The sequence below is a fragment of the Linepithema humile genome, chromosome 4 (genome assembly GCF_040581485.1).
Source record: "Linepithema humile isolate Giens D197 chromosome 4, Lhum_UNIL_v1.0, whole genome shotgun sequence".
NCBI classification, from domain to species: domain Eukaryota; kingdom Metazoa; phylum Arthropoda; class Insecta; order Hymenoptera; family Formicidae; genus Linepithema; species Linepithema humile.
The window spans coordinates 3,165,876-3,192,189 of record NC_090131.1 but is presented as its reverse complement, the minus strand read 5'-3'; the positions used below and the strand labels follow the sequence as shown (position 1 = coordinate 3,192,189).

At 41.5% G+C, this 26,314-nt stretch overlaps 1 protein-coding gene across 11 annotated transcripts in view; it reads right to left on the bottom strand.

Moving 5' to 3' along the window:
- LOC105672102 (protein turtle) overlaps nt 1–26,314 on the bottom strand; it is a 242,604-nt gene that overhangs the window by 50,409 nt on the left and 165,881 nt on the right. For all 11 annotated transcript variants that reach the window (XM_067354582.1, XM_067354591.1, XM_067354593.1 and 8 more), the window contains 3 exons: nt 9,792–9,916; nt 9,029–9,199; nt 8,388–8,704 (listed from right to left, as the gene is read on the bottom strand). In XM_067354582.1, coding sequence (XP_067210683.1) covers nt 8,388–8,704; nt 9,029–9,180 — 469 coding nt within the window. In that variant the 5' untranslated portion in view covers nt 9,181–9,199; nt 9,792–9,916. The remainder of the gene's footprint in view (nt 1–8,387; nt 8,705–9,028; nt 9,200–9,791; nt 9,917–26,314) is intronic.

Below are 26,314 nucleotides of genomic sequence, written 5' to 3'. Positions count from 1 at the left end.
CGAATGCGACCCTGTTTTGTATGCTCGAGATACGGCCGGCCAGTAAAATCCCTTCGCGTGTCGCGCGTGGATAACGATGATGTCCCTTTCTCGCGCAACATCAGCGAATAGTTAACATACGTTCGTTCTTGCCGCTCTTAAACCCTGTTTACGATTGGCGATAGGGAGAGATATCGCTATAAATTATATCGAGATATACCGGCCGGGAGGGAAAAAGTAGCCGGTACACCGTGACGTGGTGAAATAACGATGGTAAACACGTCAGCGGGGATAATACAGACGAGCCTGAGGAAGAAACTCTCTCAGGATAATTAATGTTCTTGATGCAAACAGCGAATGGAATAAAAGAACCTACTAAACCTACTAAATAAATTAATGTTTAAAATTTAAAACACTTTTCTCGAGCAAGCGAAAATTTTTTCACATTCTACAATCCACACACACGTTAAGTATTGACTCGATGAAATATCGACTTTCCAAACTAAGAGTTTTGCATAAAATATATAAAAAGATATGAAAGCGGTGATAACTGTCAAAAGTTAAGAAATTGTTGTGTTATTCAAATATCGCGAAAGAAATATCGCAGAACAAGAAACGTGGATGGAGTTTGTCGAAATGTCCGAAGCAAACGAAAGAAAGTCCGTTGTGTGGCGAGAACTAGACGGAACTAAAGTCCAAATACTTAAACTGATTCGTCGAAATATATGTCAGCGCAGTCTGCTATCCGCGCAAAGTAATCGCGAAGTTCGCGTCGCAAGAAGCTCTATCGGTCGAGGAAACACAAATCGGGAATGACAGCCGATCTACTTTGCGTCCTGAGAAAAGTTCGCGACTAGGAAATATCGATCTGACTGCTGACAAGCAAACTTCGCCCGAATCTGTCGCGGTCCTTCCATTTTCGTTTTATCTTCGCCTTTCGCTGCTGCGTCACGATCGTCGCGATTAACGTTTCACTGCGGTAAACAGCTGCCGCATTCATGTACTTTTTACTACTTCACAAACTACTGTTCTCCTCGAGTTCGTAATGCAGTAGCGCTATTACGGTCGAAATCTTGTCACGAAACGACTGCTACATTTGATGGATGTCCTACAATTATTATTCGAGTTTTAAAAATGCAGGTTTAATTGTCACTATTTTTTTTTTTTTTTTTAGAATGTCACAAAATATCTTTTCAGTGTTTCAAGATATCAATCAACAATGATTAATGTAATATCGTGAAATTCAGCATTGATCAAAATGCGGGTCGTTTGAAATTGTTACACAAAATATACAAAGTACGAGTGTTGAAAGTGCGACTTCTCATTATATACAGTTTCGAAACTACGAGAAGCGGCGCGTTTCCCCTTTGCGTAGCTTGTGCATCCGTACGACGACGCTTAATGCCCAGCTAACTTTAGGAACAGCCAGGCCTCTCGGCATTGCGCATTTGCATCAAAGTGCTGCAACGTCGACCGCCCGACTGCTCGGAAAAGCTGACAACCGAAACCGCAGAAAATCGCTAACATCAAGGGAGAGAATTGCGCGTCGCGCAATGTGAAAGGAAGGAACGGGGGCGAGCAGAGCATGTCAGTGGGCTCGATGGCATCCATTTCGGATAATGGACGCGACTTTGATACCTATCCTCTTTGAGATACCTCGTGTTGCAAATACGACACATTTTTGGCGCGCATACATACGACAAAGGCGACTGTAATAAATCTCTCCTCGGGCGCAAACCTCCGAAACGCGTTTCATAACGACAGCCCTACGGCTGCGCAGCAGATGAGTTCTAAATCGGAGGTGCTTTCATTGTCAATAAAAAGTCCGACGGGAGTTTTAGCAAAATTGCATTACGTTAAACACATCGTCTCGGCGATGACGTATGCCACGTTGACATTTACCGCGCGTTCGCGGTTTTCTTATCGAAAGCATTATGCTGCAATATTTCATGTATTTTACGGCGGCTCTCTGTACATAAGACATGTCACGGAACTTATATAATTTGACAGAGCGGTATCTTTTGACAAATCTCACGACAGCATTCCTTTAATGAAAATTAATTCGGTAATATTTAAAAATGTAAAACGCTCTTTTTAAATTTATCACCGGAGCTGCGAATATCTGTGTCACCGAATGTAGTCCGTCGTTGGCGCATTAATGTCCCAAGCTCCCAAGGTGCCCATCGCGAACGATGTCTCGCGATACGAGAGTTCTCGCAATGCACATCCACCATGGTCGGACGGATACGGACGCGCTACTTCGTCGCCGCCACCACCGCCGCATTACGTATGCATTGTGTAATATCATGGATCGCGGCTTCTCGACGTCTGCCCCGGTGAACCGTCCAGAGTTCGACGTTTTGCCACAGGCAGTGGCAGTTCTCGATAAGGGATATACACGCGCAACTTAGTAACGCTCAACAACGAAGTCGTAAAGGAGAAAAGTCACGCTAACTCGTGTACTACGCTCGATACTTTCAACCGTTCAAATGCTCTAAACCAAAATAGCGGGGACGCTATTACTTCGGAATCGTTTTCGGAACATTCACGTCGCAATGTGTCGAGTTTCTCTCTCTCTCGCGTTTAGAGGTTCATAGCGTCGCTCGCAATTGTTTTTCTCGCAATATTCGTTGTTCAAAGTTTCGTGAATGTAATCTAAAATGAAATTTTTACCTTACGTTATGTTCGTCGCAACATCTAAATGTGATCGACGTCCGCGTTCTACAACGAGCGCGTTATTAACGTAACGGGGACGTAGTCGTGACGATATTATTGATATTGCACGACGAAACCGGCATAACACCCTCCGCTTGCCTCCGATCATGCAACAACCCGTTTTAGCCCGCCCCCTCGATGTACGCGCCGCGAATAATAATCTGAACTCGGACGCGCAACCGGCGCACATTTGTGCAGCCATTATCGCCATTGCCGAGGCCCTCCTGGGATAATGCGGCGTCCAAATAACCATTTTTATTGTTACTTGTTATTAAATTTTCAATGGTCTGTCTGCGCTGTATGCGACGGGAACACCTCGTTATCTCCGGAAAGCGAGTTCGCAAAATAAAGCCTCTCCACAATTTTGTAGGTAATAGTTATAATTACTATTATGCGCGACGTGAATGGCGTTTTGCTAATTTGCGTGTTGAATGGACCGAGCGTGTTGCAATTGAGATATGAAAGGAGACTTGTGCACTATGTCAGCCAGCATATTTTTATCTGTACTAAAACATTGTGCGCGTGTAGCGTAGTAGAAAGAAAATATGAATTTTTAAATGCTAAACCTATCAAATTTTATATACATAGTATAAAATTCTTGTACTTAAAATTGAATAAAATGTATGCTTTAACATTCTGGACCGCTTCTTTCTTCAAAATATAAGATTTCAATGCATCACAGTAAAGAAAATGTACATTCTGGGTCTATCAAATATAAAATTCTGAAACATAAAAATGAATAAAATGTATATTTTATTCATTTCTGTGCTTTAGAATCTTATATCATATCATTTGGCAGGTCTAGAACTTTACTGCGATGCATTGAAATCTTATATTTCAAGAAAAGAAATGGTTTAAAACGTTAAAATGTACATTTTATTCATTTTTATAACCTGTAATGTTACGTCACAACATTTGTTAAGTTAGAATTTTATGTACATTTTCTTTACTGCGGTGCATTGAAATTTTATATTTTTAACAAAAAAATAAGATTTCAATGCATCGCAGTAAAGTTGTAGGCTTGGACATGATATAAGATTCTAAAGCATAAAAATAAATAAAATGTACATTTTAATTTTCTATAAAATAATATAAGATTTCAGTGTATAGTAAGAAAAATGTGTATATTAAAATTCTAGACCTACCAAATGTTGTAAGATTTCAAAAGATAAAAATGAGTAATATGCCTTTATATTATGCCTCATATTTTATATGAGTAATATGCCTTTTTTTAGGAGAGGAAATTCAAATACGAATATTAAAATACTGAAATATTAATAACAGTTCAAAGACAATTATTCTTTCAGGATTTAATGCATTTGTCGCGAGACCGGCCAAATAACATATGAGACTATAGTCGTGTCACTTGATAATGTAAAATTGCCGACCGGTTTAATTGCGATAATCGCGCGTTCTTATATTTCTCGCGGCGGTATCGGCGTAGATCGCACGGTTTATGTACGTCGATCTGGCGCGTGCGATAAATTCTGCCGCTAATAATTTGCGTGCACGCGAGGCGAACGCACTAGGAATTATTCGCCCCTCAACTTTGTAGTCGAGGGGCGAAACTCGCTTGAGTCGTATTACCCGATCATCGGAAAATCTGTAGGAGTAGCGAGCAACCGGCGCGGAAATTCTCTTTATACGCGGAAAAGACTTTTCCGTTTCACAGCCCGTTAACTCGGAGGGTTTAGACAGAATCACTTCCACGTCGTTTTGGCAACCCGCATTTTACTTGGCGGTTGTTTTTCCTGCGAGATAAACAGATTGAGCAATTCATTTGAATGGTCTACAGAAAATATATGTAGCCGCGTGCGCAGAGACGGAACACGAAAAATTTCGTTTATCTCCACGCGGTACGAAAACGAAATATTTTGCTTCCATTCTTGTTGTTTCGAAATAAAATATTCCACTCTTGTTTTCGTAAGCTGAAACAAATATCGGGTTAAAACCCCGCTTTCCAATTCTCTCCCTCAGCGTAGATATTTTCTATGTATATATAATATAATTTTAAATAATGTATTGTATTAAATAATCTCTCTCTCCCTCCATGGAGAGATATGCGGGTTAGAGATATATTAATTTAATTTCACGTATAACTTATTTAAACTTTAAATCGTATAATCCTTTAATCTTTTAATAAATGGTACGTGGAAAAATTTATAACGTTTTGGTAAAAAAATCCATTGTTACTGACCCTTTGTCTCGAATGCGCGGGAACGTTAAAGCAAGTTCGTGAAGTAGCTCCTCATCTTTGCCAACGAATTTTCAGGTAGTAGCGAAGCGTGAAATTAGCGAGCCGTTCCATCAGCTCGTACGCCATACCTCGTGTGTAAGCTAAATAGCCGAGCGTGTGTTGAGGCGGCTCCGCGTACAAGATACCCGGCCCAATTGGATGAAGCGGAAGGTAGAGCAATTAAGCGGGGCTAACGAGTATACTATTACCTTAATGAGCTCAGGATTCAAAGATGGGTTCTAATTATTTCGAATAAACGAAACCGACGAATGTGTGTATCTCGGACTCAATATTGAAATGCGAAAAATCCTTTTTTTGCGAAAGGCAAAACGCCGCTGCGAGGGCCGACTTCGCCGTACCGAGTATCGATTTTACGCACGCTATTACGATTTTCATACATATGTTTTCCTCTGAGAGCACTGCACGTTGGAAATAAATGGAGTGCGGTGAAAAAATTCGCATTTATCTTCCCGTCTTAACGACCGTACCATATATCTTCCGATCTAAGGGCGATGCACGCGAAAATAACGAACGTCACTCCAGGCACAATCACGATGGGATAATGCAACTACCACAATACGGCAATGCATTTCTTCGCACAATGCACACTTCTTAACGTCGTGCGTGTGGAAACGCGCGTAATCTCGCGCGTATAATTCTCGATGCCTCGCGCTGCGAAACCGTCGACCGTCGCGAATTACGTACAATATCGTCATTCTTGAACCCTATTAATCGATCGATTGGCGGTTTTCTCGCGCGCAGCGGGTTTTATCAAGGGCAATGTACTCTGCAGGTCGGCGTCCAGGTCGCGTCATTTGCAACTCGTTTCATCGCCTGCCATCTGCGACGCTTTGATCGCTGCTATGAGGAAGAAACCATAATCGTCTGTCCACAACACATACACATAGTACGTCACAAAATGCACGGAATTTACGAAGCTATGCACTTTATACAGAACGTGTCGTCGCGTATTGAAGAGAAATTCGCCGCGATCAGCTACATACATTATTAAAAAGAGAAACATTTATTCGGAATCTGCGTTTCTCATTTCAGTGTTACTTTGTGCATTTTGCAACATATTCTTAAATTATAAAATATATATGTGTATAACGCTACACGTCGGAGATTACAGCGCTGAAACACGCTCAATTAAACATTGAAATGTTAACACGATGATGTACACGAGCATAAAAGTGGAGTAGAATTTAATTAAAAGAATCTGTAGAAAAATGCACACATGTCCTATTCCAAGTTGTGTATTTTGTTTCAGATATTTTTAATAATTCACTCCCGTATCATGTACTTGCGTATTTTATTTCACGTGTGTATGATGAAATACCATAACTGTGAAAATTAATGAAACCCTCATCGTGAAATGACCGCAGAATTATTAATTGGAACGTTTGTTCGTTACGAATTTGATTAAAAACTGCACTTTACAGGTAACACCCAATATTTACATTATTTATGATAAGCATTTCCAATGCTGCATTCGGTATTTCGGCACGTACCCGTATCGAATGTACTTTTTGTTGTCTCTCATAAAGTACAACATTTTAACGAAAATAATCTATCTCGCAACATTATTCGATAACAAGTATTCAGCGTTACGTATCGCGAAAACGAGAGGGGAATTACATTACGAATAAATAATCATTGCAATTGCAGTGATTAATTAAATCTCTCTTTTTATTTTATTGCGCCGAGAGAAGTGAGACAATGTGTATTTAAATTGCAAGGTAAAGCAAGTTTTTGTATTACTGCTGCATGCGTGTCGTTAACGCAGTTGAGCATATATTATATTTTGAATGAGACTTCGCGAGAGACAGGCCAGAGTTTTAATGAAATTATTCACGCTGATGAGTGTAACGAGCATCATAAGGATTCCCGTGTATAACGTGTAAAAAAAAAATCTGAATTGCAGGTGCGTCGGGCGTATATATTTTTATTTTTTTATTCTTCGTCAGTAATATCTCATTACGACGATGTGATTCAGGTTGCCGTGTTTTAGAGTGTCATTTTAGCCGGAATAAATTGTAAAAACAGAACGTGATACGAGGTGCCTCTTCTACGGTTTCACGCTACACTGTATCCGTTTTATTAAAATGTTGGTGATGGTCTCACAAAGTCAATGTGTAATGTTCCAATTTCTCGAAAAATGCAAATCTAATACGCCGCAAGCGTTGCATTTTTCACGAAATGTTATAAAACACCACGGAATCGCAAAAATGTGCAAAATATCATTATTCCGTAACGTCGACGGAAAAACTGTTATTACTTTGGCTTATATGTTTCTTCCTCGCGCCAGATACGACAATGTCCCACTTTTGACAGGGAGGGCCATTTTTCGAATTGTCGAACAGCCGAGCTGCCACATATCAAAACGAATTCAAAGCATTGATAAAGGGCTCAGTCTCTTTTCACCATGCGACCATTCATGCCGCTTCGGCTTGCGATGGGAAATTCTTTCAGACTGAAACTCGAGCGAATCGAGCGCCAAAAGAGAATATTTCAGATTGCGAGTATGAATGAGTCTCACAATCTAGCCAGATGTGCCTGTTGTTGATAAAAGCTGCGACGAATTAGATTTTCAGTAATTGCGTGCGTGTTGATGTGCGATGAAAGCGATAATAATTATTAATAGCGCGAGGCACATCGATTTCACATTATAAAGAAAAAAATTTTTAAATAAAACTCTTAATCTCACGCAATAAAAACACAGCTGTGATTAAGATAAGTTCTTATTACACAGCGACATTGTGTTCTTTCCACAAAATAATTGTGATTGTGAGAGTAATTTTGCAAGTTGGGACAGTTGAGAAAGTTGAGCTTATCTCGCGCCATTCACTTTATCTTCGCTGACTTAAGGAGATTGAACACTCGGCATTCTCATCCGATACCGTTATCTGATCGCGCGGCCAGCTTATTTCGCTTCATTTGTCGATCCCGGTCGTCCTATTACAAGCCGCAAGCTCTCCATCCCGTTGCCCGCCTATGGCCCATCGGATTTGAGAAGCAACGACCCGTTTCGTGAGATACGGTGCCGCGGCATTAGCGACCATTTGGACGTCCTGCCAACTATCGAACTCTAATTTGCGGTCCTCGCTAATTGAGGAACGATACACGGAACTGACGTGATTGCGCCGGCGGACAAATGAAGAGATCCCTGAACGCGACAGGTTCTCAAATTATTACAGTTCCGAAGATATATCACGGTTATAATAACAATTGTGTTATCGCTTAAATTGCGAAATAATTTCAATCAACATTAAAATCGATAAATTGATTATACACGATGCTATTATAAATTTTCGGATGTATTTTCGCGAAATGAAAATTTTTATATAAAAATTTGATACAAACGTCTGCACATAAATATATCTTCGGAAAAGCGCTTTTTAATAACGCTTGCTTATATGAGCTTCTGTCTACAAGACATGCTAGGCGAAATACGTACCTGGTGTGACGAGGAGCGCGATACCAAGGAGTAGAGCTCTTGTCGCCACTTCCACGATCCGTCGGAAGTCTCTGTGACACCACCGTAACCGATGCCTCTTTCCTCCGTCTTCCGTTTCATCGTTCTTACTCGCATTCTCGAAAAGGCCCAGACAAAGCCGCAGCTTCCGGTACACCGCACCGATTCCATCCGACTCTGGCATGCGTCGCTTCAGAGTCTCCTTTTTCTCAACCGCTTCGTTCTCTTGGCGCCTAAACGGTCGGCAGCCAGTGCAGGTAGGCTGACCGGAAGCGAGGATCGCTTCGTGGTCAGTCCTCCTAAGGGAAAATTGTTTTTTTTTTTTACCATAAGTGGCTTTACCTCAGCATTTACGTTATTATATATATTTATGTTATTATCGATTACCGATTGGACTTAGTTTTCTTAGAAGTTTTTTTTTAACATTATTCTCAACAAACTTTAAGTTTTTTCTTTTCATTTTTCTAATATTACAATAGAAATATATTCCTCGTTAATTTTCTAGGCTATTTTTATCTTTACATTTTACATTGTACTTAATAAAAAAAAAAAAAAAAAGGACATGCAAAGCTGACTGCCAGACACAAATGGACTACATTTTCCAGATGCGACATCGCTTTTACCTGTCTTCGTCGTCGCACGCGGCGTTCTCCTCGGTAGCATGATAGCCAGCGTGCCTTAGGGAGCGAAGACTCTGCGAACAAGTTCCTCCGGTACACTGGAACTCGAGCCTTCGCCGGAGGTCCGTGGCTTGTAGCCCTCCTCCGCCCCCCATACCCCCGCTCCCATAGTACCTGCGGGCATGAGCGGTCGACGCCCGTTACAACTATAGCTCACGCGGTAACAATCGTCGGCCGGCCTCCCTGTAGGAGTTGAGCTACGACCGGTAAATGACAGTAAGTAACAATCGCGAGTTCACTTAGTGCACTGTGAAAGTGCGTTTACTCATTACGGCTGACGATCGCGTATTGACGTCGCCTTTTGTGGCGATTAATATGTTTGGTGGAAATTTTCTTCCTCAAATTTAATACTTATAAATTAATAATTAACGCGCAGATTAAACAGCTTTAGGCAACGTCAAGTTTACGTTTAAGAAACTTTTAAGCGCCTGAATGTCATATTTTAATTAATGCGATACGAGCGTAGTAATAATCGTAAAGATGTGTATGTTAATCCGCGGAGAAGAAATAGCGCGTGAGACGTCGCGTACAGGCGTATACATACAATATCGATAAGAAAATGGAGCCGTACTTTTCACAAAAGTAGATGAAACTGGATAATTAACGCTCGGCGTGCTTTAAATAAGATCTGGCGTACTCTCATTCAGCTTTGTCCTACATAATCGTATAGCAGTTTTTTTTGTTAACACAAATGAAATCTACTCACCCCTGCCGCTCCGCCACCACTACCGCTGCCCGGATCGTAAGCCCCCGATGCCGATTTTTACGAACCTCGCCACTTCCTCGCCTTTTTTAACAACTTTAATCCCCACAACGTGTCGCTCTCATCACCTGCAACACAAAGAAGTATAATCATCAATAATTGAGCCAAAAAAAAGCAACGTTTTATTTGGGAGCAGAAACGACGGCACAATTCCAATAATTATTCACAGCGTTAATTGATCGCTTATCATCTTGATCTTGTATTAATAAATCGTTATTTGGAACACTTCTGTGTCTTTGCTTATTATTCTGGATATAATTATATCCTTACGTAATAACCATTGGTGTACACATCCGAGTCTACGTGCGTACGTATAGACGAATGAATCCTTTGGTAGATAGTTGAAATTCCGTATGGGCGAAACATGAATCGATTCGATTAGCAACATACGTGATCAGATACAAGCCTGATTGATTCAATTTGGGTTCCGGCCTCTACGAGCGGTGCTTAGATGAAGGTAGACGCTCCGAAGATGGACTGATAATTATATCACGTTTCCGAGCTGCCACGTGACCTGGCAGACGCGAAGATAAAGTAATATTAAATGCTCCTAGACGCGGAAAATTAAATAATTCTCATTCTCTTAATATGATGTGAATTCTGTAACTTGATTAATTGCATCCATTTTAACGTGTTCAGTATTTTAGATTTATGAATGATTATAAACGCTACACTCTGTCCTCTGTGTCGTTTTATCATTTATTTTTATCCAATATCGAATATTTTCTGGAAATGGATTTGATTTTATCTAATAAAATCGTTATTGTACATCGAAGCTTTAATACAATAATTAAAAAAGTGTTTCAATAAATCGATACAAGTACGTGCGATGACGCTGATTACGAAAGTAATGCAATAGAATTGTAAATTAGCAACGATTGCATTTGACGCTGTAGTGCTTAACTCCCACACAGAAAATGGCCGCGATTTAATGCAAATTATATTACGATATATAGATATGTGCACGATGTATTACGATCACGGAATAATGGCGCGCGCCATGGGCTCTACGGATTATTTATCGTGCGTCAATACGCGAAGATTTTACCTCATTCGGAGCACGTTTCTATAATGCTAACTCTGAGGGGAATTATGACTATTCTGCTGGTAAAACAAGACCGTTATACCGATGTACATATCACACAAGTGCGTGTTAGATAGAAATACTTCGTAATTGCATCAAGTCTACATAGAAATGATAAATGATGCACTCGAATAAACGAACGAAGTAAATTTCTCTTTATCCAGAATTATTAATAGAATGTGTCTCAAAATGTTGTAAAATACTGCGCAGAGTGGATTATTTCGCATTAAGTATATAGTAAAGCTATTACGCTAATTAATTAATGGAGTTAATGGAGAATAAACACACTGCATTCGTATTATATATTTCTTTAATAAATAGCGCAATCTTCGCCGGAGAAAAACCTGTAAAACTAATTTTTGAATTAAATAGATAAGTAATGTTGCAGTGCTGCACAGTAATCTACGAGCGAATGCCGCGGTAAGGTTACACGATACCGTAAGCTTACAACGCTCTTATTTATGATCACCGTCGGCTACTAATGCTGCAACATCAATCAGATGTTGTTACTCACTCAGAGCCAGGTGGAAGATTAGACGCTTGTACTTTCCTTCGGAATTCATATAAGAGTAAGTGCAAGTTAAATTCCTGCACACGTGTCAACAATTCCCCATGATAATATTCTCTTGCTCATTAACTTATATTTTATGAATTATGATTTATATACTCCGTGTGCTCTCATGCAATCTGAGTTATATAAAATATCATGTCCTGCGAGACGCTGATTTTAATGTCTTATATCAAAATTTAATGTGAAGAGCGCACATAAATATTTAATTATACTTTATACAAATGCAGAGAGTTCGAGTATTGCAAAAGCAGTATAACACTTTATAAGATCGCACAAGTACCGCAAGTATTTTCTTCTAGGTCGAGATATGACTGAAATTGACTTTTCGAACAGACATTGGTTACCTTACTATCCTCGATTTTATAGCCGATATTATTTCCAGAGTAAAGTCACGTTTTACTACCTCGCGTCAAGCTACCCTAACTCAGACAGCGGAGGGTTAGAAATTCTTACTTCATGACAGAGGTTTCCTCAACAATGAAGATTACGATTCTGAGTCTATAGATTTAATCGTCGGCGGCTCGATCGAGGGTGCGATTATAGAGAAATTACCGCTTTTACCGTAGATTAATCCTTGATTAAAGAATTTGTTTGCGAACTACTTTAATTAATAATATATTTTTCCACCATAAAATCTTTTTTATAAATATAAATTTAGATAGCTCTCGGAGCACAATTGCAAATAAAATTAAATAATATGAAAGCAATGAGCAACCTTCCACTTAAACATCGCGTTTTACAGCACTGTGTTCATAAAATGAAGACATTTCGCAGTTATAACTATCTCCAAGGCCGAGAATATTCGGGACAGTGTATAGACAACGAGCGTATATCTAGCGCAGTCGTCACCTTGGCCGAAGAGAGGAATGCCGGTGGATAGAATGGCCAGTGCTAATAGAAGGTGCAGGGCTGTACTGTTTGAACAATGGCACATGTCGCCCACGCAGTTGTGGCCCACCAAAGGGGCTGCGACACAGGCTGTCATAACTCGTCTTCGTGTTCCTCGGTTATTAGCGTCGAGCCGGTGGGACTGACCAATTCCTCTCTCCCTCTCCCCTCTCTCTCTTTCCTTCTTTGTTTCATCATGTTATCCCCTTCCCTCGCTCTATACTACTGCACACCCTCTATATAACACATTCACCGACCTCTGTTGGACTATAAATCGAATTGACCGTGAGAAGTTTAACACCGGACGTGTCGACAGCTCAAATTCCAGCGGGTAAACATAAGAAATCGGCTTGATAAAATCTTACTTCTTTTTTCTATGTTACACAAGATACTCCATTTATGTTTTTTAAGCCCGCTTAAATATAGATAACCTATAACTCGCGAAGAGAGCTCGAAGCAAAAGTTTATTTATAATTTTAAGTAACAAGTTTTTCGGAAACATTTATAAAGAATCGAAATATACACATACGTATAAAAAAATATATATATATTTCAATTTTCCAAATGTTTTCTCTGTTATATATATATATGGCGCACAAACTATAGATAGAACTTTATTTTAAAATCTGTCAATTATAGCTTGTCTAAAGTGGGCTTTAAGCATAAAACTGCCGTCGTCGTTGTTGCGCATAAATGTGCTATCACTCGGACATCGGTCTATAATAGGTGGACTCGGATATCGATGGATAATAGGCAGCGTGAAACCGATATCGGTAGATCACTCAGTGAACGAGTTTTTTTTTCATGCTGCTAGCGTAACCTGCTTTTATATAATGCAATTTGCATCGCCTACTCCATCCGGCGTACTGTCATTTCGGGACAAAACGAAACAGTCGGCTAATTGGCTCGCGTCAGGGCTACATGTCCCGTGTGACTGCATTCATTATCGGCGTTGGTTGACGTAACCGGAAGCGAGGAAAGTAGTGGTACATCGCGAACCGATGCATCGTGCGATTTTTCGACTCTGTTTTGCACGTCCATGGGCGACGCGTTTCAACGTCGACATTGTTACATTTCGCGACGTTCGCGATACTGGACACACGTTTCCCAAAGTCGATACAGGCCGGACGCGACTAAATTACTCGTACGCGTACGCTAAATTGCCGAAAGTTTTCGGCCAATTTCACTGACAACGCGCGTGAACTTCCGTCTGCAGAACTGAACAACTATGCATGCGCTCGGAAGTTTGACCAACAAATCTTTGTTTCGCATTTATAAAACGTATCTGCGATATATAGATTTTTTTTTAACATATTTGGCATAAAATTGCAAATATCTGTTTTATAATTTTGCAAATTTGTTGCATTTACAAATATTACAATATTACGTGGATATTTTGAATTTATAAATATTACCAAATATTGGCGCGAGGAAAAAAAGATGTAAAAAGATGCAATAAATTTAATGAATTTTTCTGATTATTGCGTTTGCATGTTCATTGGTAGCTAATGCATATAAAATGTTCTCTCCTTCTCTCCTTTTACGCGTTTAAAATGATGTAAATGTTTTTGAGTGTAAATCGCGTTTGAAAAATTGTTACGCCGAATATTCACGGCCAATTTCGACGGCGTAACCGTTGGGCTGAACAATTCGATTTTGACGACAGTCCAAACAGATCCAACCGATTGCGAAATTCCTATGCTAATGCTTTTATTTCTCTAAAACATTTCAACAGTCGTTTAAATTAAAGTGGAATTTGCAAGATAAAAATACGCGCAACTTTATATATCGGGCATGTACCTTTGTCCCCTGCAATTAATTTAATTATTGTCTGTGTCTAGCTTTCGAAGTGAGTTTGTTGTATACCGTGACACAAACGACCGAGCTCTTTAAAAAGTTCCTTTACACGGTTGTCCAACTTCTGCGGATTGTCGTCTTTTGACGGGAAAGATAACTTCTTAAATTGGCTTGGCCCAACTTTGTCATTAACCATTTTTGCGACTTTCTCGCCATTGGCTGTCTGCTACTTTTGACTTTCGCGTTGCGAAATTGCGACTGTTTTTTTGTTTAATCTTATTAATATGAGAATAACTTTAATAGCTTATCGCAGACGTAATTTTCTCCGAACGATCAATATGATTAAAAACGGCGACTGGTCCCGCACGAAAGCGTGATTACCGAAAGCATTGGGTAATTAGCGTAGCAAAGGCACACGTTCTAACATGCCTAATTTCGCAAATGCTTGATAAATCTATATCGCTGTAATCACAGCAACAGTATATTCCGCAAACTTCTCTTAAGTTCAGCATGTATCAGCCTCGGGATATCACGAGTGATCTTGTATACGCGTGTATATATCTGGCACGGCCTCGAGGCTTTTCAGGTATATCACACCACGATATGTCTATTGCAGAATCTATTTGAACGTCCTCTTGCACCGATGATGAGGATGTTAATTATTACCGCCAAGGTTTACCCCCACTAAGAAGATCCCCGTCGGCGCTATAACTTCGAGGGACGAACGCGAGGAATCTGGGGTCACTCGGTAGCGCGAAACACCGCGTCCACTATTATAATCAAATAACATAATTTGTCTATTAACAATATCAATTGGCGAGACTGATTTTGTATCAGAAATGTATTGGACATAAGATTCCATCGTTTTCAATTTTCTTTAATAAGATCCTATAAATGATACTATATTTTTGCTCAAAATCTTTTTTGCCACTTTTTGCCACCTTTCAGGCAAAAAATGCATACCGCGATAAAAGAAAGTCTCTGTTTTGCGAATGATCTGAGCGATGAAAATTTTTATATACCGCTAATAGATATGTGAAATATATTAGTAATACGGATATTTTTTCGAAATTTTAATTTATTTAAACGTTTTGGAGACTTTTCACGACAAAAGATAATGCAGCTTTAGTTAAAGTACCATTTACTTTTTCTATCGTTACGGCATTGTCGATCAGCAAATTGGAATAATGGAAACGCACTTTTACGCTTGCGCTTCGCCAGCTCTCTCTTGAAAGAAATCCTCGATGAAAAAGTAATCGATTCCTGAGAACTCCGTTAGGAAAAGGTGCTTAATCTCGTGAACTGTAATCCAGACTTGCAATGCGCTCTCCGGGTATAGTGTACGTAAATCGTTCACCTCAATCGGAAATCGATGGCATGGTTTCGGGAATTCTGTTACAAGAGTCCGCGGCTTCAAGTAGTCCAAGGTTAAACAATACCTGACGAAATGACGCAAAGGGTGGGAGATGCGCAGCAATATACATCATTACCTTCCCCAAAATTTATAGACTTTTGAAATCTGATTTATGTCTTTTTCGGCAAAATAAATGGGTTATATATGATTGGTTTCGCCTCCCCTCCCCCCTCTCGATATTTCAGCATTATTTCATCTCGCCTCCTATTTATCGTCCATTGACCTGCCAGCAAATTTTACCAAACCCACATTCCGACGGCATTCGTGAAATATATCTGTTATTACCGCTGTCCCACGTTTTCGGATCTTCCTCGGACTTTCGTATCACCTTTTAGGAGAATCCTAGGGGAATCCTTTTAGCCGTATCACCCGCACGGTTTAAGCATCGTAGAAATTCTGGAGCACGAAACTTCGAGGATCTCTCGGGGTGCGTGGAGATGCGAAGTATAAGGATTTTGGGGTAAGGAATAAAAGCCATAAGGGGACTAAAGGTTAGCCCTGACGGCGGTCTGTAGTCCCGAAGAAGGACTCGTTGGTGATAATATCAGGAATACAAAAGAAGGATACACACAATACTCAAAGCCGTGATGAACGATAAATAAAAAAGCAGAAATAATAGTGAAGCGGACAATAAAAATAGTGATGAAATATGAAAGCGGATGTATAAGGCGCGGTAAGAAGTAAAGAGGAGGCGAGAAATAAAAGCAAGCGACGATATGAAAGCTAACGTATGCAGAAAAATAAAAGGACAGCGTCGGGGAGGGCGAACTTAGTAACGAACACAAAGGCGTTAACGAGAAACAGTAAAAGTATGAAATAACGGCGAGAAAAAACATTGCGAAGGAAACGTCGAGTGATATAGTAACTTGGAGAACTAAGTTAAGAGTGTTAGAGAAGAGATATTCGAGTGTAGAAGGGGCATTCGAGTTCCTTGGGGAAACACAAAGAGTAGATAAGCAGTATGTGTCGGAGGAGGGGTTTGCGGGCAAGAATTGAAGGGTGCAATGAAGAGGGGCAGAAGAACGCATAAAAGCGAAACAACGAGTACGCGTGCGGGTAGAAGGATAGAACGGAAAGTAGAAGTGCCTTTAGAGGGAAGCAGACGTTGGGTAGGCAAAGAGCAGCCGGGGAAAGAGAAATAAAGGGGAGCGGGGCAATGGAAAAGCGGGGGAGGAGGAATCCGTTTTATGTAAATGAACATCCGAAATACCCTCAATGGAGCTTCCTGTATCGGTATTAAGACCGTGCCGTCTCGGGGAGGTCCTGTAGCGGTAGTTACGGTAGCGCTGCCGTCTGCTCTTTATCCCCCTTTAAACACCTCCGACAAAAATGAATGGAATTTTTTCTCCGTATTTTCCGCGTTACGGTGTTTAGTAAAGCGTCTAGAATAAAACTTTGTAATTGTTTAATATTGACTTTTGTGACAGTATATCGTATTATGTAAATTGTAATTGCGTATATTATGAAAACAGTTGTGATTTTTATAGTAATCCTTTATGTGTAATTTATTTAGAATGTACTTGTGTAGCTTCAATATTGCGTATTGTAATATAGTGAAGAAATACGATAAAGATAATGGAAAAAATGAAAAAAAAAAAAAATAGCGAGTAACAATTGATCCACGTTGATCAAAGGACAATACAAGGATGTCGACCGAGAACAAACAAGGTGCGACATGTTCTATGCAAATCCTAGCTCGTTGGCTGGAATTGACGTAGGAAGACGTCGATAACTCTCGGCAAGTCAAATCGACGTGCCTTAGTACTACGTTGAGGCGCTTAACTCGATTGTAGTTAACGGCCAAGTTTATCCAGACAACGTCACGGTAGTTGGAAACTACACGACTTTGTCGCGCGCGCCTATGATGGAATGAGAAACGTAAATTGGAGATAGTACTATGTAAATATACACGAGTCTAAATGGTACAAAAATCTAGTGCGTGATGTCAGGATCGCGTTGCGAGTTTCGCTCGATTTAGTGATGCAATACAGGTATACATCGTGCACTATCGCCGCAGTAGAATGCACTTCTGCTGTACAGACATATCGAGTATACAACACAGTAACAGCAATATTCTACTTGAAATGCTTTTATTTCATCAAATACGCCCGATGATGTTTCAAAGGATTTTTTTTTATTATACATACCGCGGGATGTGTTACGTTATACTTTGGAGTATTTGTCTGTTTGATTAAACATAGACGATCGTATTTTATTGGGCTTTAAAGTGTTTTTGCTTTTCGATTTCACATGCCCGATCGTATTTTATTGCACTTTAAATTTGAAACGTTTCCGCTTTCCGACCAATATGCGTCAATCCTATTACATTACATATAAAATTTTATACAAATATATTGTATGTAAAAAAAAAAAAAACAATCTAATAGAATGTGAGGTGAAGCCAAAACGTTTCCATATTTATCAACAGCTTTGCTTTTTTATTTTTTAATTGCAAAGTGCGTTCAACTTAGTAAGCTCCGATAACGGGAACAATCGCAAATTGTTTCGTGATCGCCCTTTACATCGGCCTCTCTAGAGGTAAATATTCCTGACGTGTGCGAGAGGGAGGAGGCCGTACGAGACCGTCGTTTTTCTTTTGCGATAAAGAGTGATTTTCTCGGGGCCCATATCGAGCGCTACGAAACGAGGAAAGTGCACCGCCCATCCACCCTTTCACGAACCTTAGAAAATTATGTAGCCAGCGGAAAAGGAGGTACCGGCGGTAAAAGCACCGTGATACACGCGACGACCGTCACTTTTCGGTCGTGGAACGCAACGTATCGCGAAAAGAGTCCTCGAGTCTTTAGTCGCACGATAGTGCATATTTGTGGGAGAAAGAGAGACGTAGGAAGGAAGATAGAGAGCTTTCGACAAAGTTCGCACGATTTTCGCTTAGGATAAGCTGCGGCGATAGTGCACGGGGTGACGGGGCCAAGGAAATAAAAGTGCACCTCTCTTTTCATACGTACATACATTCGTCGCGTGATGCGAGTGTCTCGCATGCGCCGAGCCGGGGCATTGTAACGCGGAATTTCATATTACTCCACAGCAAAATACGTTTCCGCTTTTATTATTGTACGAAATGGTCTTAATCTTTTGCCATTGCGATGGCCGGATCTATTTTAATAATATCTTTTGTAAGAGGAAAAAAAGCGCACATGTACAGTATTTGAATATCGAGTTTTAATGCTCTTTAAATGTATTTAAATAATAAAGCAATTTTTGTCATTGCTTGCCGTAAAAAAGTAATTACATTAAATATTTCCTTCGCAATATATGATAAGATTTTATAAAAATAATTTTTAATTTAAATTTATGATTGATATATTTAGCGATTTACCGTCGCAGGTTTAGTGAAATACCGTCAACGCAGGATATATGTCCTTAATCGGTGCGCGTTGTAAACGTAAATTTCTATAAAAATAATCCGCAATTTATTTGTTCGCCATCGGAAAAATATTATTAATTGATAATATATTTTATTTTCAACAAATCTCTTGCAACCACGTCTTTCCGTCGTTGAAAAAAGCTCATAAATAAAAGCTTAATTAATGAAATACTCAATCCCGAATTATTTAATTAGTAAAATACCTTGTCTGTTAAGCTCGTAAACGAAATCGCGTTAATTATTATTTAACAATAATTTTAATTATTCAATAAATAGAATATCATAAATTTTGTACTGCAAAAATTCACGCACAAAGCAATATCAAATTCATGCATGTATACATATGTATTTCGCGAGGAAAGAACTAAAAAAAATATACGAAACGGTTGCAAAATGCCGCATAGTATGCACGCAAGCAATAATTATGCATTCACGAAAAGTTGTTGCAAATATTTGCGGGTGTCTGTGTACCATAAACATCAAAGTATTTGTCGGAGTAACGTCGATTTGTACTACTGCGAGCAGCCGCAAAACTCGCCGCAGCTTTACTGGTCGCAACAATGCAAACAAATCGTTTTTTTTTTGCTTGTCTGTCGTACATCTAACAACTAAACACACCGTTTTGTAATTTTACCGTGCGTGGATTACAATTTATTTAAATATATGGTCTTACGGCAAATTTGTTTTAAATACAATTTTCTTGCAGCTTGAAATAGAAATATTTTTTTCAGATATATTAAATTTTAAAAATTATTCCGATGTAAAATGTATAAAATATCTGAAATTGATAGGAATCACTATGAAAAATAATTATAAATTGAGGAATTTTTAATAAATAATTATTAATTATGAAATTTATTTGTTTCAAAACTTTTTATGGATGGTCTAATTTAAACTATTGAAAATTGAACAGTTGTTGAATCAGGACTCAGGTGGGCTAACATCTTTTGTACAAAATCTTAATGCATAATAAATTATATTAGATTGATCATAGAGTGAATTTTCCGCGGATAAAAGACCAGCTATATCATGCAGTAAACTTTCATTTCCGCGATGGATCCCATTTGCTTTCAAGCTCGGTTATCAGACTCATCCATTTATGGTACGCTATTGCACCGTAAATTCAAAGCACTTACAAGGCCGATTTACGTTGTGGCATAACTGCCGCAAAACGCGTGGTTAACCTGCGGTACTGACCTCCATTCCAGTTACAACTGCATCACTACTTTGTCTACCGCATAATAAATGAGAAAATATTTTTTTTTTACTACCGACTCTTAAGGGAGAATCATACTAAAATTTGTGTTAACTGCGTTATTTGCGTAAAGCTCAGGTTATATGCCGTATATTGAGATTCTTTTTTTAGTTTGGAATTTTTTAATATAACGCATAGTTGCGCGCTGATCCATCGTAGATATAGTAATATAAAATTATCTTATAACGCGCGCATATGCTACGTAACGTAATTTTAGAATACTCTGCAATATTCTTTACTTCGTAAGTCGATTCAATGATTTTTTTCAGTGTTAATTCTATGGACTACAATGTTCCGTCCACGCAAACGCGAGTTGTCGTCGTGGTGCGTTTATGAAAAGGTGGCGTCGATATTTGCGGTGCGCCGTGGTATCGTAAACCCCGAGGTATTTGTCGGAGGGGAGAATTCGGTGACGATTCGCATTACGGCATAACGACCGCTTCTGCCGCAAAACGCATCGTCGACCGATGAGCCGCACGACCGGCCGCAGCTGCAACTGCATCGCCACCTCGTCGACCGCAAAACTGCAGGTGGAAACGGCGCGGCATACCGATTCGCGCCTCTTGCACGCGCGCGCCGCTGCGGCCTTTAACCGGCCGGGTTTATACATTGTGCGATAGAATGACGGTGGAACGCGCACAACTATGTGGGGAAACAACAGCGAGAGGAAGGCCAAGGATCCGGAAACGATTGAAATTTCCGCGGTTTTCCGAAAGCCTGCGAGACCCGCCGAGGACGCCGCATTCCAGGGATTCTCGATAAAGCGAGCGTCGGCGGACGTCGTTGTCTGTGATCGGCGATTTCGGGGCAATCCTTTGACGTGAGATGCCCGAAAATCCCGGAACTGTGAAGGAAATGCCGACACTCGAGAGCGATTGATTGCAACTTTGGGGAACAAGAATCCAGGGCCGAGTTTGAATTTCCTTCACAAATTTAACATCTTCGAATATTGTTTTCCAGCCGATGATAATTGTTTCAAACACATTCGCTAATTTCAAAGCGATTAATTTCCGAGTAATTGTTTATGAGAGAGATAATAAAACATTAGGGTATCATGCGCGTCAGAACATTAGATAAAGTAGCCTTAAAACTGATTTTGCACATACATTATTCTCGTATAAATATCTAGCGATTAGAACTTTGTAATATACGCCGAGGAAGGAGCCGTATTTTAGACATTCTGTAAGCTGGCTCGCGAAGAGACGAGATATTCCAGAAGTAACGGCGCCACGGACGCATTAAAGCCGCGATTTACGCGAGCAGGCGAGAAGTTGGGAAAGCCGGGAAGCCGGGGCTCGGCGGTTACGCTGTACTCTCGCGCCCGCTGATCGCTTTTCTTTTCGGTACAAGAGACTTGAGGTAGCTGGGGAGCCGAAGCGGAAAGGTGAGTAAGAGGGGAGGAAAGACGGGGAGGGAAGAGCGGAGACGGATTTCGAACGGAACTTGAGAGACCGGGAGGGGATGGACGCGCTGAAGCGGTAGAGGGAACGGGAAGAGGATTGCACGAGCCTCTCTATTGAGTCGGTCAGCCGCCTGGTAGACGCAATTGAATCGAACGTGCTGGAGGGAAGTGCACTTAGCCGTTTCGCTTGTCTCGTCTCGCTTCCGCCTACGCCAGGCTGACTCCACGGGGGGGAGGATGCCGAGCAATAACCGCGGCGTGGCGCGGGGGCCCGGCCGCAGGCTTCGCAGAGAGCGGTAGAGGGATTTAGGAAGGACGGAGGGGGGGAGGGGGAGAGGAATTTACTTTCCTCCGCGTATTTCTCGCCGTGAAAACCAATATAACCGGCGCCCGGTTGGATAGGGTAGGTCAGCGGATCAGCTCGCGCTTCGCTGACTATGAGCGAGCTCCGCAGCCATTCAGACACTGTAGCCTTTGAATACAATTTCGGAGATTCTCGCCATCGCCTCTCCCCGAGAGTCTCTCTCCGAATGTCGTTATTACCATTCACGGCTCGCCTGTATTTAATTTTCGCAATCGATGCTTTTTCCGCCGCCGGTACCGGTTTTGCAACGCATTTTTTAACGCGTTCGCAGAGCGTATTCCAACTTTTCCACGTAACTCGCAACGTCACTATTGATTACCGCCGTTTAAACATCGCTCGTTTCCCCACGCGCGGCGCATGACTAGTAATTTCATTTGGCTGCAATCTGCATAATAAAGGCCGACGTTTAGCTAGATTCGGACGTTGAATTACACTCGTTGCGTGCCGGGCGAAAATCGTTAAAGTGTCCGCTCGGCCGAGCGCGGCCGCTGAACACGCGTACTCGTGCAAAGACGAATTCGCTGTTTTCGCTGACTATGAATTATTAGTGCGCGCGGGATATTCATCGAGTGAAAAAGTTTCGACAACGGATGGCAAGAAAGAAAAATGAAGATATAAATTGCGGACGCATTACGGGGCGCATTCCGCGGAGAAATTCAACGTCCACTGCGAGATGGACAGACACGCGAGAGTGGCGAGAAATCGGATTTTGCCTAACTAGATTTTAACGTAAGATCGTTAGAGGACTGTCATTTCCTTAAATGGAACACGCTCCCGTCTCTTGTCACCGACGACCGCAGTCTTCTGTACGTCGCGCCGAAACCTCAACCGCGCGCAATAGCCGCAGCTTTAATGACGGCGCTCTGAAATCGCGGCTTTCGAGTTTCCTCGTAAATAACTTACTTGACTTGCTCCCGCGATACGCGCAGTGACGCGCGACGATTTAATGGGATTTAAATACTCAGGGACGGTCTCGGGAATAGCCGAACGCGCCCCGTTGTTTTTGCCCCGGTCGCCGATGAATATTCATCACTCCGCGGCGACGCTAAATAGTATCAAGATGCTAATCGCGAGTTGATACGGCGAATTACTTTCCCTGCTACGTATCCCTGAATAATTTATAGCAGTTCTGCCGGAAAAGCGTCGGGAATCCGAGACGCCATTGTATCGGCTACTGTTAAGGAAAAAAAAAAAAGCGCTGCAACCGTTTTTTCCCGCTTTTATTTTAAATGTATGAATTTCTATGAGATTTACGTTAATGCAAATGCGCGCGATTATTTAATCTGTCCGATTGACCGGATTATTTCGGACTGATCGCTAGTCATTACCTGCTTGTAGCAGGTTAGGTGCTCGCCGCGTGCTCGCATGTTGCGTAAACTATGGGAACATGGATAGTCGTGCTTAAGCGGTGTCTACGAGCTGCCTAAAGCAGGCGGCGTGAAGTTACTTAACCGTGTACTAAGTCTCGAACGACCCAGCTTGCATAATACCGGATAAGTAGGCCAATGTGAGTGCAGCGTCGAGGGCTGACGGCGAGAGCCGCATGGGACGCATAAAGGGAAGACGGTGGTGGGGGGATGTGAAGCGGATGGGAGGAATGTTCCCTTATGATCCTGGTGAAGCGACACCGTCATCTTAATGAGACCGTCTCGCGACTATATTTTTCTAAATCGTACAGGTGACGCGCAAGCCGTGACGCAATACCGATGCATATGAGGTCTGAAATTTTATATATTTTTTTTTTAAAAAGACTCGTTACGTCGCGGGTGGATAAAAGATATACATCACTGAAGAGATTGAATGTCGTTAGTTGAGGAAATACACGCGTGAGAAGAGCGATTTTGGAATTATGGTGCTCCAGTTTTTGGGGGATAATTGTCGGGGAGCGAGAGTCGACGATGAAGGCGCGCCTGAGTTACGTCGGCCACGTGGACGAGTTTAAATTCCGCTTAAAGGGTCATTAAGGCCGAATTAGAGCGGTGCCGTCCCGGGATCAGCGACAATCCGGGCGACGTGAAGTGTACGGCCGCCCGTAACTTTCGAATAATACGCCGTCGAGGGAGGATCTCTCTTTCCCGGCGAGAGTGAGAGGACGCGGAAGTCGGGGCTCCTTGGATTTCGATAGCGCGCGCTGAAATATTATATTCGGGACGCGCCTTGCTTTCGACGACAACGACGCGGTCCGCCCCGTCGAGACCAGTCGAGTTTCGGAGTGCACTCCACTCCAGTTCGGCACTCGCGACGTAGGCGGGGAATTCGAGATTGATACCGTACTCGAAAGACGAGCCAGCTAGCTCGCGAGATGCAATTTTGGCTCGTCGTCGCGCCACTTCGCTGGAGATCTCGATATATTGTGCGCAGCGCTTGAAAAGCTCGACATAGAAAGAATTGTAAGAGCCGTACTTTGAAAATTACGATGTCATCGGAAAAGTCTATTTATGCTGAAGACAAAGATTGAAAAGACGCGTGTATATGTATCACTTAACAATTTATGCATGATTCATAAAATAAATGTGAAAAAAATGTTGTCGATATCCTTTCTTTTCAAGCAAATATTCAAACATCGAAATATCGAAATATTTGAAGAAATATTGAATTTAGGGATAATATTACGGAATTTACAAAGAGATAGAAAAAACAAATATCACATTGAGCATATATAATAAATTTGATGTAAATGTGATCGCGATTGAGATATAAATGATCGTGTTTATTTAAAATATTTAAATAAAAAGTACAGGAAATTCATAATTGCGAACAAAAGCGCAAATGTTATAACGGTTCCGATGAAATATTTACTTTCGAGTTACCAGTCCGTCTCTCTGTCACTGGATATCATTTTAATAGCGTTCATAATAACGTATACATTTCACAACCGTGGCGCGCATCATATTTACAAAGCTTTTAATAAATCCGTATCACGATTACCTATGTTTGTACAAATTTTGTAACATAAAGGATATCAGGATCGCGCGGAGACATAACTAGCCGGAATGAGATGCAAAATCATAGCCGCGGGCAGCGCGATGGCAGCGTTGCTCAAATTTAGCCGGTTGTGCCAGCTCCGCGCTAGACGGTGACCTGACTGAATGAAGCTCGATACAGCGCCGCGGGGACGAGACGTCGGAGACCTCGTGTGATATTTTTACCCTAAATCAGTTTTTCCTCTTTCGCGCATCCACCTGGATCGATAGTTGATGCTAAAATTGTCCGCGTAATATCTGCGTAATACGCCGCCGTACCTGTGTGTGCGGATTGCTTTATCATAGCGCGCGAGCGGGGCATTCACAATTTTTGCAGAATTTTAACACCCGCATTAGCGCGCGTTTATAAGAGAGAGGCGGATAGCGCAAAGCGGTGTAATCGGATTACAAGCTTACGTATGGACGGGTGACACGGGAGATAAAGGGGAAAGGGCGGAATCGATGGCCGCTATTCGTCACGGTATAAAAAGTGCAGGTTCATAAAGGTGAACAAAGGAAGAATTGAGCACCGTTGGGAACGCCGATGGTGATGAATATCTGGCGCCGTCACTGGAACGCGCGCGCGTCCACCGGCATTCCGCGTCGTTGCGGTGCTGGTCGCAGCGTGCAAAAATAAACCAATTTCAGTGACAGCGACTAACGGACAATCAGCGAAATGAGGGCCCTTTAAAGCTAAATTTCGACGCGCTAACGAAGTTGGCGAAACAAAAATCATACAAGTATCAGCCGGCGGATCAAGATACACCAGCGCGACGGGCTGGTTTTTAATTCACTTTGTGCCATCGCGCGTCGTCCCGAGTGTCGGTTACACGAGATCGGCTGTCGCCGTGGACGGTTACAAGGGAGCCGCTTTAATTACACCTGGCAGAGCGGCTTGGTTATGTAGAGCGGCGGTTTCAATTACGGTGTTCACGGTTGTAAAGTGTAAATGCAATAGACGCCAGCCGCAGCGCGCACGTTGCAACGATCTATATACATATATATAATTGAGGGTTTTATGGAAATCGATTTTCCATAAAGCGTCACACGTTGTCGCACTGCATTAGCCCGGATAAATCTGTGGTCGATGCGCCGCAGCTATTAAAGCGACACTCGATTGCCTTCCGCCACCGATTTTTCTTCCTTTTTTTCCCGAGGGAGAACAGAAAAAATATGTACGCCGTATGTACGAATCAAAAATCATGTTTCACAACGTTGACCGCGGTTTTGCTAGCGCGACCATTGTGACGCGCGACCATTTATGACAAATCACGCGTTATAAATACGAATGCGCGATGGCCGAGTTGATTGGCTTGCCTTAAATAGTCTGCTTCAATTTT